Here is a 15,449-nt window from a genome sequence, read left to right on the forward strand (position 1 = left end):
TCTGCTAGATCTGACCTTTACACAGATCTCCTGGAAAATCAAAGGGCTGTTTTCACCTGTATGTTGAGTATGCCACTGACGCCAAATATAGGGGACCCTGGGGGCCCAAGCACCCACAAAATTTTTGTTGTGGGTGCTCGGCACCCACACTGCGGGGCCTCCGATGCAACTTCTGGTGCCTCATGACCATCTAATCTGCGCACGTAATAAAACAACTGAACCAGAGGCATCCTATCCACACCTCTAAAACCTGGGTACAAAAAAGCACATAAATGCGCATATATTCATGAAAAATAAATGGGAAAATGCATTGTATCAGGAGACATTGCTTTGCAAAAGTGTGCATATTAGGCAAAACCACATACAAACATTTGTATATTAGGAAAACTTCACACAAAAATGCTGGTGAATTGTCATGAGGACTTTTTTATATATATAAAAGAAACTTGCAAACTGATGTGGAAACAAGGAGGACTAAGATTGGTAAAATGAGAACCTGAGAGAAAAGCCAATCATCATTGACAGATTCACTCATCCCTATGCACCAATGGGGTAAAATGAGTGATGACTACTTCCCTGCCTTGTGATCTGGGTTCAAGTCTGATTTGTGCGCGCGCACCCCGAGGCACTATGTTGTGTTGTAGTGATTGTTGCAGAGAATAAGGGATATCTGGGTTTAAATCTCCACTCATTCAGAGCATACGATATTGGACTAACAAAACCTGTTCTTCATTATTTACATGTGTGAATTCAAATCATGGGATTAAACTGCCAAAATATTTAGAAGTGATAAATCTACCTAAATATAGCAGTGCCTTACCGTTAGCTAGGTTTGTGTTTTAACTTCTCCACTGCTGCAAATAAGGTTTTCGGGTGTTCCTTTTGATGTACATTTATGTCCCAGAGGAACTGGAGAAGTTCAATCTGTCCCATATGTTTTATACGGTGTTTTTTTTATATAGAAGGGGGGGGGAGGTACTCACCATGAAATTGTTACAGTAAGTACCACACTCTTAACATGGGGAGGGGGGGCAGAAGGTGCCAGTACTGTGTAACCTTGAGTACTTCCAGGAAGAAAGTACTGGTTATATATTTTCTGTTTGACACAGAGTTTAGGTCAAAGTTCTTGTTAGAAACCCCAGAATCAGTTAGGTGGATGTTCACTCCTTTGAACATTGCTAGACGGCAACATGGGGTTTTCCTCTTCCAGCGGTAGAGTGGACCCCAATGCATTCCCGGGCCACCATCAGCATGGTGACTGGATACAGCTACAGCGTCGGGCAGTTCATCCTTGCCGGCATAGCTTATGCCATCCGCGACTGGCGCTGGCTCCAGCTGGCTGTCTCCTTCCCTTATTTCGCCTTCTTCCTGTACGGCTGGTAGGTGGCGCTGTGGCCCTGCTCTCTTGTCTGCTGTGAGCGGCAGTGGTGGGAGTCCTTACCCCAAAACACTGACATTAATCTTGTGGGGAGGCTGGAGACTGGTGGGTGAAGGCGAGGAAAGCTGAGGTTGTGGGGAAGGAGCTGGGGAGGAAGGAGTGCCTTGAGGGCACTGCAAAGGCAGACACCAGTCATTTGAGGAGCGGGGGAGTGTCACAAGGAAGCTTCTGGAAGGGGAGACTGGATAAGCAAGGAGGGGGGAAAGGGTTGTCTCTTCTCCTCTCTCGCAGTCCCCATTTAAGCATGCCACTTTAAAGATAAAGATATAGGGCTTATCCACGCTTTCCAGGAACAACCCACGCTTTAAAGCTCTGTGTCCGGGCACCCTCTTTCTTTCTCTCCAAAGCTTCTCCCACACAAAAACAACTCTTTAAAGCTGAATCGGAGCAAAGAGCAATCTGCAGAAAACCTGGACTGCCATTTGCTCCGATTCAGCTTTAAAGAGCAGGTGCTGTGTTTGCATCATTGACAAACAGCAGTGCAACAGTAAAAGCTTCCCCAGCACATTTTCAGAGGGAAGCTTCAACTGTTGGTTTCCTGCCTTTCCTACAGCCAAGCATGCTGACTCAGGAGGGTGATTGACGCAGCTGACATTGTGTGTGATGCCGTGGCATCACGAGTCACATCCGGGCATCATGCGCGATGTTGTGATGCTGCATGCGATGCCCAGATGTCGGACACGACACCAAGACACAACGCCATCGTGCACAATGTCTGGGCGGCTCCTCTGCCGCCGCCTCCTGCCAATGCCATGAGCCGGGGGCTGCTCCCCCACCATGGAGGGGGGAGGGGGGAGCCGCCATATCCCGGACAAACATTGTGGGAACTCTGTCCCCCGCTAACAAATATTGGGGTGGGGGTTCAAAGGGGTTCAGCCTCTAGGAGTCAGCACCCCTGCTTACAGCCATTGGAGGCACAGAAGTATAAGCCCTAAGAGGGGGGGAAAGCTAGCTGAACTTAGGGAGGGGCTTGTTGGAGAAGGAGATGTTGGGGTGCAGGGCAGTGCTGTTAAACAAATACCCAAGGGCTCCTTCTGTAGAGCAGGATGGGCATTACCTAGGGGTTGTATATACCTGCTTTCACCTCACCGTGTCCCTGTTCCCCCACCTTGCTGCCTCTCTGTTTTTCTCTTGCCCAGGTGGTTTACAGAGTCTGCCCGGTGGTATGCCACAGCTGGCAAACTGGACCAGGCACTCAAGGAGCTGCAAAAAGTGGCACGGATAAATGGGCAGAAGGAGCAAGGGCAGAAGCTCAGCCTCGAGGTAGCGAGAGAAAGAAACGTTCCTTGCTTTTCTTCCTGGTTTACGCTTCTAAGCCTTTATCATCTGCACAACAGGTAGCGATTCAGCAGTGCCAGCTCCCCCCCAAAAACATACACACACACAAATGCACCTCTCTGCTGTTAAAAAAACCAAAAAACAGCACCATTTGAATATCTGCCTGCCAAACATCTACAGGGAACAGGAGCCTGCCTGGGAGTGCAGGTGGGGAATGGTAGCAACCTTAGGAAGAAGATGAGGTGGAACAGCCATCCAAAAAATGGCTGTGCGTATTTTGCGACAGTCTTGATTCCGCAGTCAGGATACACTAATTCTGCAATCGGGGTGCAAGTTGTGGATTCGCCTGTTTGGCCTCCACCCTCACTCGCCTGCTAGTCTGTAAGGTTTCCGATGGGGCTTTCCCCCTACCTCTACCGAAAAAGGTTGAGGGTTGAATGTGGAACCTTCTTTATCCAAAGCATGCACTTGAACGTGGAACTATGGTCCTTCCCCTTAAACATTAAGTAAGTTTCCAGGCGTCTCGTCATTCCATCCCTAAATGTGCGGAATTTGGCCGGAGACCACAGCAGGCGGCAGGCAACCCCTTGCTTGTCTTTTTCTTGCAGGTCTTGAAAGCCAGCCTACAGAAAGAGGCACCCTCCGCCAAGACCAACTTCTCGGCAGCTGACTTGGTGCGATCGCCTGTGGTGCGACGGGTAACGTGCTGCCTTTGCTTCGTCTGGTAAGTTTAAGGTGGAAGCAGCTGGAGGGGAAGGCAAGAGAGGGAATGAAAGAAGCGGAAGAAGAAAAGCCAGATCGCTTTAAAGATCGTTTTCTTGGCTCAGTATTGGGGGGGGGATAGCTCAGTTGGTTAGAGCAGGGGTGTAGTGTGGGGGACTGGGGGGCTGTGCTTTTTTGAGAGGGGGCACGACCATCCCCCCCCCGGCTCCTTCTCGGACTAACCTACCTCACAGGGTTGTTGTGAGGGACTAAATGAGGGCAGAAGCCACAGGTGCCACCTTGAGCTCTGTGGAGGAAATGTTGGGATATACAGTGGTACCTTGGTTTTCAAATGTAATCCCTTCCAGAAGACCGTTCAGCTTCCGAAACATTCAAAAACTGAGGCGCAAAGGGAGAATTCCAATTTCAATGGAGAAAATTGAAAAACATGCAGCGGAAGACATTTGACTTCCAAGGTGCATTCAAAAACGGAAGGATTTACTTCTGGGTTTTCGGCGTTCAAAAACCGAAACGTTCAGCTTCTGTGACACTCAAAAATGGAGGTACCACCGTAAATGGAACGATAGGTGGTTGGTTGTAAGTCACTTTGGGTTGGAGGCGACTAACAAATTTAATAAATAATGGTGCATAAAGAATAATGATAGAAAACAGAGTCCAAAAACATCTGGGGGGTCAAAGGTTGAAGAGCATTGAGCTATCTCAGTATCTACGCTGACAGGAAGCGGATTCACCTGGTTTCTGACGGGGATGTCCCTCCGTTCTACCTGGAAATGCTGGAGACTGAACCTGGGACTTTCTTTACGCAGAGCAAATGTTCTGCTCCTGAGCCACAACCCTTTGTGTGTTTTCCCTGTATCCGCCACCAGGTTCTCCACCAGCTTCGCCTACTATGGGTTGGCTATGGACCTGCAGAACTTTGGGGTCAGCGTCTACCTCATCCAGGTGATCTTTGGGGCTGTCGATATCCCAGCGAAACTCATTGCCTTCGTTGTGATTTGCTACTTTGGCCGCAGGATCACCCAGGCATTGACTCTCATCCTAGCAGGCCTGTCCATTGCTGGAAACATCTTTGTCCCCCAAGGTGAGACTCTAGATAAACCACAGTTTAGGGGCTCCTCCAGACCATTGAGCGTTCGTTCTGATTTGCTTGCACAAAGCTTATGCGGAAGTTGGATTTATTGAGCACTTGCTCCAGTTCGTTTCCTGGGAGGTTATACATTGACAACAAATGTTCATCTTGATTTGTTTGCAAGGTGTTCATGCTTCTTCCTGTTAGTCACTATTCCACCCCATACTTTTCAATGTACAGTACGTCCCCATCACTTTCCAAACTGCAAACAGTTTGTTTCTTATTTATTTGCTTTATGCATTAAATTCATATCCCATGGCTCTTCCTCCAAGAAAATCCCAGGGCATCTTATTTTTTTAAGTGGGTTGTTGTTGTTGTTGTTGTTGTTGTTGTTGTTGTTGTTGTTGTTGTTGTTGTTGTTGTTGTTGTTATTGTACCCCACCCATCTGACTGGGCTGACCCAGCCACTCTGGGCAGCTTCCAACATATATAAAGACATAAGTATGTTGCACTAGGGATACAGAATGATTTCATCTACTTTATTTATTTATCCACCTATTTATTTATTCAACGTCCACTCTGCCCTTCTTCTTCCTAAAGGAGCCCAGGGTGGCAAACCACCAAGCAGCAAAACAATACAATTTAAAAAAAAAAAAAAACCATGCTTCTGCAAACCTATGTTTCCTGATATGTGCTAGAGTTTCTCCCACAAAATAGAGAACAGTCTGTTTTTCTACTGCTTGAGGTGTTTGGGCGCCCTCCAAAGACCTCTTGGGAACTGTAGTCTGGTGAGGGTGCTGAAAACAGATTCCTAGGGTTATAGGCTGCTTGTTTTCAGTGTGAAATGGGATTAAGTCCTAGAACTGTGTGGCATAAGACCTTGTGACTGAGGCTACAGGTTCATGCTTTTGGCTCAAAAGCACGTGGAAGAATAGGTGAAAGAGCCCCTGAGAGTATGCAGGGTGCATTTTTCTTACTAACAGCTTCCTTCCTCCAGGCAAATTTTAATCCATTAATTCATTTGCTTATTTTACATATGTGCATAATACCCAGCAGCTAAGGTTTTCTGAGTGGTTTACAGGCAAAAGTTAAAACCATAAAACAGAAAACAAGCAAGTGAGAGAGGAAGTTTTTGTTGAAATCACAGTATAGTGGGGAAGGATTAAACCACAGCACCAGCTCTGATCAGCTCCCAGCCCCATCCCAACAGCTATTATTTTAAAACCACAAACAGACATGTTAAATGCAATTTCTTATTTAACATAATGTGTCGTTTCACTCAAGGAAAGTGCCTTGACTTCACTTCTGCTGGTGATGGGAGCATCAACATTCACAGTGTAAATGCCAGTGTTCACCAGAGGTTGCCACAAACTTATATAACAAGGGTTAAAATGTGGCTGTTGCCTGCCACCTTCAGGCTGCCACCCTTGTTATTGGCTGAGCTGCAGGTGAGACACAGAATGTTCACAAATGCTCTAATGGTTCTGAGGCGAAGACTGCTGGTGACACAACATTGACGAACCGCGAAAGGTCATTTGGCTGGAGACAGAGGGAGAAAACCTTATCTTAAGACTGAGGTGGTGGGGGCAGGAAATGTATGCCAAATGCAAAGTGGAACAGGAAGTCAAATAATGGCGAGAAACCAAAGGTCAAAACGGTAACAGAATTTGTCTGGGGGGCTGGAGGGCTCTGAACAATAGTTGTTTGCAAAATCATTTGAGTTGATCTTCTCCCCAGATATGCAGATCCTGCGCACTGTCTTTGCCGTCTTTGGGAAAGGGTGCTTGGCAGCCTCTTTCAACTGTGTCTTCTTATACACGGGAGAGCTTTACCCCACGGTGATCAGGTACCTCAGACTTAGCGGAAGCTCTTAACTGTGGGCCATTTTATATGGACGATAATCCTGGAATACCATCAGAATCAGGCCGGGGCTCTGATCAGAGCGAGCCCCATCTTGCGGACCCGGAAATAAATGCTGTTTTCGGCGCAAGATATCAGCCCGAAGTCATGTGAGAGTGAGGCACCCAAAATGGCCGTCGCACTCTTGTGGGATGTGGGGAAATGAGATGTCCCAGCTTTTCCAGGGCAGTTGATGGGTATACAATGCTGCCCACTGCTATTCCTTTTACAGTGGTACCTCGCAAGACGAAATTAATTCGTTCTGCGAGTTTCTTCGTCTTGCGGATTTTTCGTCTTGCGAAGCACGGATGCACCCTGGTACTGTATTATGAACATTATTACAGTACTCCTTTTATAATGGGATAGCGGGCAAAGCACAAAGCGGGTCGCTCCCCAGCAGGAGGAGTTTCCCCAGCCTGGAGGATCTGTTGCCGGGAAGAGGCAAAGACACCCCCTCCCACCTCCCCACGAAAACAGCCCCCCTTCCTCGGTCGCCAAGCCTTGCCGCGTCTTCACTCCGCCAAACCGCGTCCCACATCAAAGCCCCACCCCGCTCCTCTCCCTCTCTCTCCACGAGGTGCCAAAGGAAGTTCGAGCCCAGGAACCGAGGGCGGACGCACGAAGCGCCCGGCGCGGAATCTCCCTTGCTCCCCCCGTTACCTTGCGCCACGCCACCAGGCTCCCCACAGTCTCAGCAGCTGCTCCCGGCTTCTTCCCACCCCCTCAAAGGCACCTTCGCGGCGGCCCAAGCGCAGTGGATGCCTCCTCCTCCTTGGTCCCCCTCCTCCTGCCTTTGTGCAGTTAGGGCAAAATGGAGCAGCCACGTAGGGAGGGGGAGAGAGAGAGAGAGGCAGCGGCGGCAGCGGCGCAGAGACCCAGCCACATCCGCTGGATCCCAGCCCACCTGCCTCCTCTGTGCCCTCTCCAGAAGAGGATCCCTCTGCGTCATTCTGCTAGATCCTGCTTCTGTTGCGCCCAAGTCCGTTATTTGTTCTTTGGCTCCTTCTTCAGTCTTTCTTTCGTGCACTTTTACGCACACGCTCTGTCTCCGAAGTGTCTCTCTCTCTCTCTCTCTCTCTCTCTCTCTCTCTCTCTCTCGTATCGGGTTACTCTGCTCAGAACTCAGGACTAATTGTCGTGCTCACGATCGTGCTTGGAAGAGATTTGCTCCCGCTCTTTTCTTGCCTTGCGTTCATTCGCGGAGCGAGACGCTCTCCTTCCCCAAGGCTGAAACTGGAAAAGGTAGGTCGCCCCCTCGCTCGCTCCCTTCCAGCCCAGTTCCCGCTTCAAACTTGGTACAGTATTACAGTAACGGTTTTAAGAAAAAGGAAACAAAACTCGTCTTGCGAGTTTTTCGTCTTGCGAGGTACCACTGTACTTTCTAAAGTGGCCTCTGTGGCCTGAGCACACACAGCTGCGGAAGCCCCGTAGACCCAAGCTATTTAAGGCAGGCTGATCTTTTAAAACAGGCAGGTGGAGCCATCCTTCGAGTAACCTGGCTGCTGTGGAGGCTGGTCCATTCAGGTGAATGGGGCGCTGCCCCACCAGTCTCAGTCTGCCATACGCCAGCCGCCTTCCACCAGTCTTCATATTCCCAGCCCCCCCAGGGATTGGCACTGCCTGGTAGCTTCCTCCTCCTCCCCAATCTCAGTATTGCTCCATGTAGAACCCAGCAGGGAGGAAGAGGAGAGCAAAACCAGAATGAGTCGCCTCTGCCTGTCGTTGGCTCTGGCTCCCCCTAATGTTGGGCTCCCTGCCTTTTGCCCTGCCAGTCCCAATGAGCACCAGGCACCAATCTGTTTAGGCCAGCAATAGGGAGCCTGTGGCCCTACAGACATTGCTAGACTGCAACTCCCATCATCCTGGGCCGTTGGCCATGTTGGCTGGGTCTGATGGGAGTTGAAGTCTGGGGTCAGCTGTGGGGGCAGCACAGGTTTCCCAGGCTTAAGCCTTTGTCAACTTTCTGTCCATTGCATGGCAGGCAGACCGGGATGGGGTTTGGGAACACCATGGCTCGTGTCGGCGGGATCGTGGCTCCCTTGGTGAGGATGACGGGCGAGTATTCCCCATCTCTCCCCCTTCTGATCTATGGGGCAGCTCCCATCATCTCTGGCATTGCCGCCTGCTTCCTTCCAGAGACCCTGAACATGCCACTACCTGATACCATTGAAGACGTGGAGAACCAGTAAGTAGATCTGCCTTCTCCCCTCCTCATTCCTTAACCACATTTGTTTGCTTATCAGCACCAACCCCTTGGTACCTGGCATTGTTTGGGAATTCCGAGAGACCAGAAAACCCCCACAACACTGCAGTTTTAAAATCAGTGGCTATAATTGGCGCAGTTTCAAAAGGTTCAGTTTGCCTCAGCTCAGAAAGGGTAGTGGAGAGTTGGAAAAGGTTCAGAACAGTGATGGGAATTGGTAAGGGGACCTATTAATTCTATATACAGTGGTACCTCGGGTTACATACACTTCAGGTTACATACGCTTCAGGTTACAGACTCCGCTAACCCAGAAATAGTACCTCGGGTTAAGAACTTTGCTTCAGGATGAGAACAGAAATTGTGCTCCAGTGGCACGGTGGCAGCGGGAGGCCCCATTAGCTAAAGTGGTGCTTCAGGTTAAAAACAGTTTCAGGTTAAGAACTGACCTCCGGAACGAATTAAGTACTTAACCCGAGGTACCACTGTAATTAACAAAGAAAAAATGGCTGTGAGCCTGTCTTCCAAAGTGCAGGGCTTGCACACAGAAAGCCCCAGGAATTGAGTTTAAATTCTTATCCTGTGGGCATCTGGTTGGCCACTGTGAGAACAGGTTGCTGGACTAGATGAATCCTTGGCCTAATGCAGAAGGTTCTTCTTAGGCTCTTATTCCATGTTGACTCAAAATGGCACCAAGTTGTATCCAAACATAGACAGAAACCTGCTCCTTGGTCTTTGCTTATGATAATCTTAAGGTGTTCAAATATGTAGCCAACATAAAGTAGATGTATACATTGCATATATCCTAGAGCTTTCATCCAAGGACCTCAAGTTGGCATAACAGCCCCCCCCCCCATTTTATTCACACAACAACCCTATCAGGTAGGCTATGCCAGGAGTGATTGGCACAAGGTCACCCAATGAGCTTCATGGCTAAGTGGAAATGTGAGCCCTGGTCTCCCAGGTCCTAGTTGGACGATCTAACCACTGCACCACACTGCCTTCCTTCCATTTAGTAAGCCATCAGTGGCTGTGACAAGGTCTGTGTTGGTGGAGAAGTGACTTGCATCAAGGAAAACACAACATTCTTGCATTTTACCTAAAATAGTCAAACGACACGTGAAGGTACTTATGCTAGCAACGTTTATAGAGCTATTATAATACAAACAGAAGAGGTTGTGCCTTTTCATGTCATGATTCATACACAGGAATTGTCATCATTTCGGCTACCCCCTCTCTTAATTCAAAACATGGAATGGGCATCATTTGGCTTGTCAATGTATGCCAATCGTAATCGCATAAATTATCTGCCTATATCATGCAGATTACCCACAAAGTGTGCAGATAATCAATTTACACAGATGAGACTGGCTTATGACGCAAAGAAGCTGAATTTGCTGTTGCCATTGTCACATGGTAGACATGATATTAAACTCCCACAAAAAGGATAGGTTCCCACAGTTTAGGGACCAAGAGCACCAGATTTGGCAATCAGATAAATTGGGTTTGTTTGCTTTAAAACACCTTTTTACCATGCAGTTTTGAATGTTATTTCCATTAAGATACAAATTTATATGCATGCTGTACAGAAGTACCGGTATATGCATTTCGGTACACATTGCTTAGCAGAGGAACAGCATTGCAAAATTCAGAAAAGCGTGCATTTCGAAAGATGGCTGTGGGTTGATTTGCATCTTGTTTTTCGAAAGGTAAATTCCCCTTTAAGTGCAAACGGAATCGAATTTCTGCCCAACGCTACAGGGAGGTCATCTAATCCAACCCCACTGTGACTCTTATCTTCTGTTTAAAATTGCTTTGAGCAATTTGGCGTGAAGGTAAAGTCTGCATTCAGGCCCTGGATTACCTCCGTTAATTTGCAGGGACAAATGATTAACTCAAGGTGTCTAAAAACGGAATAACCTTGGACCCAACGGAAATTTCCTCCACAGGTCCTCTCCTGCAAATTTGGGGGAATGGCTGCATATTCCTGAGAGAGAAGCAATGCTTGCTTTTTCTTTTATTTGCTGATCAGCATCTTGACATTTGAATCCAAGGGTATGGCAGAGCTGTCGCCAGCTCCTCCGCTAGCTGAAAAACTAGCTTGTGAAGGGAAGCAGTCCAGTTGCCGGCTGCACATACCCCTTAACCAAAAAAATACGCTTGATCAGTACAGAACTCAAGGAAAGCTTTTCTTTTTCTTTTTTATTAATTTATTTAACATGATTATTACAAAACATTGCAAATACGTACATATATATATTTCAGATAAGTACACATATATAAAAAAGAACAAAAGAGAAATAAGAAAAGGAAAAAAGAAGAGAAATAGAGAGAGAAAAAGAAGAAAAGTTGGAAGAATTTCTTCCAAATTTATTCTACAAATATCTCAATATGAAAATATTAATAAAATTTCATTGACTGATTTGTGTGAGATTGTATGGGAATAATACGGAATAACAGATACAATCTTCCTTAAAATGTATATAGGAAGTGCAGTGCAAGCGATGGAAGTCAATCAAAGGAAAGCTTTTCAACACGTCACCTGGCACGTTCATGGAAATCACGTGGGGGGGGAGTGCTGCTGTACTGCTTGGGGGCTTTCCCTGGGGGCATCTGACTGACCACTGTGAGACTAATGGGCCTTTGGCCTGATTCTGCAGGAATCTTCTTACATTCTTATGGCAGAACAACCTCCCTTTTGCAAACAGCATCTCCAGCTGAAGTCAGCTTGGATTACACGGACAAGAGGGTCCTGGGTGCCTGTTAAAACATCCCCTGCCTTCCGAAATACTTTTTTAAAAAAATGGAAACACAAGAGGCCTTTAGTATCAAATCAAGTAGGACTATGTGGGGAAAAGAAGGTTAAACCAGCTAAGGCACACCTGCTCTAAAGACCTGTCCAGGACTTCTAATCCTGGGGGAGGGCCGGGGGGCCGTAGCCCCAGGCGCATGGTTTTGAAGGCGTACGAGTCAGGCACCCCCATGCAGGGATCCCCACCCTGCCTGCTGCCTGACTCTGGACCCTGGAGCCTAGCCTTGCTGCCGTGCCCCATGCCTCCTTGCTAAGGGCCAGCCGGCCAGGCTCCCCTCTGCAGAGGCAGGCAGACATATAACAACAACAACAACAACAATTTATTTATACTCCGCCCATCTGACTGGGTTTCCCCAGCCACTCTGGGCGGCTTCCAACCAAATATTAAAAACAATACAGTGTCAGACATTAAAAACTTCCCTAAACAGGGCTGCTTTCAGTTGTGGTACAGCTAAGCCCCATGAACCTTTGGTGTCCTGAGCAGCAGCCTGGCAGCAGCAGTGAAACATTAGCTGGCTTGGTGGGTTTTCATCACCCTCCATACCCAGCCCCTCATTTTCTTATTGAGCTGAGCTGGGGAGGAGTCAGTTTGTAAGATTACCTGGACCTAAGCAGAAGGATTTGCAGGAACCCATAATATTCCCCCAATCTTCCTTCTCCCCCCATCCAGCTTCATTATTTTGTCTTCTTCTAGGAACTTGGAGCAGCAGAAAGGCGACGAGGGCTACAAAGGAACCCCTTCCCATCAGGACGACATTTTCCTGGACATGAGAATGTTTAAAGATCCAAGGCCGCTTGAAAACACAGGGAAAGGAGATGGGGCAGCTGTGGACCCAGCCAAAAGTAGCTGAGCATCAAAGGCGTGGCCCCCATGGGCAGCAGGGCCTCCCCTGCCTGCAATGTACCACCTTCAACAATAAAAGAAACCCTCAGTGCCTTCTTCCACCAGCATAGCAAAGTCAAGACATTCTGTTAATCATAATAGGCTAGGACACCATTCTAGCCTGGCTGACATGTCCAAGTGTGAAAAACTCACAGCTGGGGACCTGCAAAAAAGCGGGGGGGGGAATCCTCATCTCCTTAAAGGGCTTCTTGTGTTTGAGGATCTGACCAGCTATGCCCTCCACCCTGCAAGGACACTTTAAGGTGGAAGGGGCTTAAGCTAGTCTCTGCTGCAGGGACCCACCAAATTTCGTTTCTCCAGTTTACCAGTTCAGTTCCTAGCATGTCTACAACATTTTGGTGTTTTTTAAAAAGTCCTCCTGAAAATTCAACAGCATTTTAGTGCACTCCTAAATAAAGATGGAAAGAGCTGTCAATTTTGGTTCTACATATGCTTTTTTTTTTTTACAATTGTTTACTTGGAAAACTGCAAGGCAAATTTCGTATGAGCGTGAATTTTAACAGATAGCTGTGTTCTGGTTCACGCATGGGTTTTGGACAGTGCAGATTTGATAGATTCAGCTTCAGATGAGAACTGAATCTAATATCTCCCCAATCCTAATGCAATATCCCCTAATAGAATGCACTGTTGATGTTATACGAGGGACACAAATACATGCATTTTAAGGCATGATTTTCCTAGTTATATGCATTTTGGGGGAGGGGAGGTACCCCGTGCTTTGGGTTGCATACTGTTTCAGAATGTGCAGATGAGGTTGGTTCAAATTAAGATGCAAGTGGAGGTAGCAGGTGCCATCAGATCAACACTTTAAAGCAATGAGCTCTCCCTACTTGGGCAGAGGAAGCCAGCAGGTGAGGAGGAGCAAGGGAAAGAGGGGAGCAAATAAGGCCAGAGGGAAAAACCAGCCATGGCCAGATCCAGTGGGTCATTCACCATCCCTGCCTTATCATGTGGGTTTTCTTGGGAGGTGAGGCTCAGCAAAAACAACAGGACTTATTTGGAAGCCATCAAAGAAATGCAACAGCACACAGAGCACCAACTCTCAATTATTGTCAAGTTAGGGTGGAATGGTGTCCAGTTTTTACTTTGGGGTCAAACAAGGACTTTCAGCAGGGTGCTCATTTCTGCCGGGAAATACTTGAACTATACAAACATATTTGCAGTCCTGTGGAGTGCCATTGGTTCCCCATGCCTGCTCCCAGTGGCAGCTGGTGCCCATTGGGTGGAGCAGAAAGCAAGGAGGGCAAAATAGGCGGAGCCAGAGTCAATGACAGCTGGAGCCACAGCCAATGGCAGGCAGAGCTAAGGAGCTCTTGTTTCTGCCCCATTAGGGACAGAGGAAGAATTCAATTCAGTATGCATTCAAAGCCAAATCTATCCAACTTGCCTTTTCTGAAACCACGTGTGAACTGAAACAGAGCTATCCTTCAAAATTCACACTTTTCCCAATTTCGGGTTACAGATTTCCAACCTTTTTTTTTTTTTTAAATGCACATTTTAAGGGAAAGCATGCATTTAAAAAAATAAAGAAATTTGTAAAAAAAAAAAAAAGACACAAAAATGCATTGCATTGGGGGAAATTGCTTGCAAAAATGTGTACGTTCACCAAAACTGCATATGAAAATGTGTTTCTTAGGAGAAATTCGTACTAAAAATGCTGGTGAATTTTCACGGGGAATTTTCTTTAATCAATAAATTTCAAATCGTTGCAGAATGTGGGGAAATGGATTTAAGAATGAGAAACTGGGAGAACCATAATCCTTCCTTCCCTCGTCCCCATACTCCGCCTGCCTCCTGAGCTCTGCAAGATGGCTGCCCCTTTGGCTGCTTGTAAGGAAAAAAGGCAGGCAGGTGGGGGCTGGCGGAGGGCAGACTCAGCGCAGTGCCCCATTTGCCCCAATGGACCAGCCTCCAGTGCCAGCTCCAACTGAAGCACCTCACCCCTTCAAGGTCCCCTTCTTACTTGTGTACTGCTTAGATAGGGTTGCCATAAAAGGTAAAGGTAAAGGGACCCCTGACCGTTAGGTCCAGTCGTGGCCAACTCTGGGGTTGCAGTGTTCATCTCGCTTTATTGGCCGAGGGAGCCGGCATACAGCTTCCGGGTCATGTGGCCAGCATGACGAAGCCAGTTGTGGCGAACCAGAGCAGCGCACGGAAACGCCGTTTACCTTCCCGATGGAGCAGTACCTATTTATCTACTTCCACTTTGACGTGCTTTCGAACTGCTAGGTTGGCAGGAGCAGGGACCGAGCAACGGGAGCTCACCCCGTCACGGGAATTCGAACCGCCGACCTTCTGATCAGCAAGCCCTAGGCTCTGTGGTTTAACCCAGACATGCCCGTAATACTTTGGTCAGAAGCAGCATTCAGATGGAAATCAGCAAGAAAATGTCCTGGAAAATCCGGACATATGGCAGCCCATATTGGCAGTGTCATTTTTGCCAATTTCCCATAAAATATCTCAAAATGCACATACCATCTTCCCGCCCCACCACTACTCTCAAGCTACTGCGGCCTCAGCTTCCTCATGGGACTTCTCCTGCCCGTATTGCAGCTAGTGGCTCTGCTGAGGTTTGGTTGGCCGTGGAGGCAGCTCCCGGGTCCAGCCTAACAACCGCCTCCTCCGTTTCTCTGGACACATTTGGCGGAAAGCTTCGGAGACAGGCTTCAGTGGTGGGTGTGAAGGGCTGGAGAAGAGGGAAGAAGGGAAAGGAGGGGCGTGGGGAAAGGGGGTGGAGCTCCTTGTGATGGCTTCAACAACTTTTGTGTCCATATTTACACTTTTTGAAATATGGCAACCCTAGCTTAGAATGACATCGCAACTCTGTGCAGCCTGTCAAACCTGACTTGATAATCACATCACTGAGAGCGAGTGAGAGCAATGGCAAGCGAAGACAGTGACAACAACAACAAAACACGACCCAGTTTCCCCAAAATGTTAAGAAATTGTCAAAAAGGAGAGGCACCCCCCGCAACCGACAAGATGGCTTAAAAGATTTGACAGATTTTCAGATTCGGCCCACATCCTGATGGATTGCTCATTCGGCAGAGCATCAGACTCTTAATCTCAGGGTTGTGAGTTCGAGCCCCACAAAAGATTCCTTCATTGCAGGGGGTCAGACTAGAT

The 15,449-nt window shown here is 47.8% G+C and overlaps 1 protein-coding gene across 1 annotated transcript in view; it reads left to right on the plus strand.

Moving 5' to 3' along the window:
* Positions 1 to 12,370, plus strand: part of LOC309329765 (uncharacterized protein) — a gene marked incomplete at its 5' end in the record, with an annotated part of 34,277 nt that extends 21,907 nt beyond the window's left edge. Inside the window, 7 exons of the mRNA XM_081840776.1 lie at positions 1,211 to 1,379; positions 2,578 to 2,701; positions 3,325 to 3,440; positions 4,306 to 4,520; positions 6,246 to 6,354; positions 8,389 to 8,592; positions 12,114 to 12,370. Of these exons, the coding sequence (XP_081696902.1) occupies positions 1,211 to 1,379; positions 2,578 to 2,701; positions 3,325 to 3,440; positions 4,306 to 4,520; positions 6,246 to 6,354; positions 8,389 to 8,592; positions 12,114 to 12,270 (1,094 nt within the window). The 3' untranslated portion in view covers positions 12,271 to 12,370. The remainder of the gene's footprint in view (positions 1 to 1,210; positions 1,380 to 2,577; positions 2,702 to 3,324; positions 3,441 to 4,305; positions 4,521 to 6,245; positions 6,355 to 8,388; positions 8,593 to 12,113) is intronic.
* Positions 12,371 to 15,449: the final 3,079 nt, after the last annotated feature.

Source organism: Podarcis erhardii, assembly GCF_964252035.2.
Source record: "Podarcis erhardii genome assembly, chromosome: 15".
Classification (NCBI taxonomy): domain Eukaryota; kingdom Metazoa; phylum Chordata; class Lepidosauria; order Squamata; family Lacertidae; genus Podarcis; species Podarcis erhardii.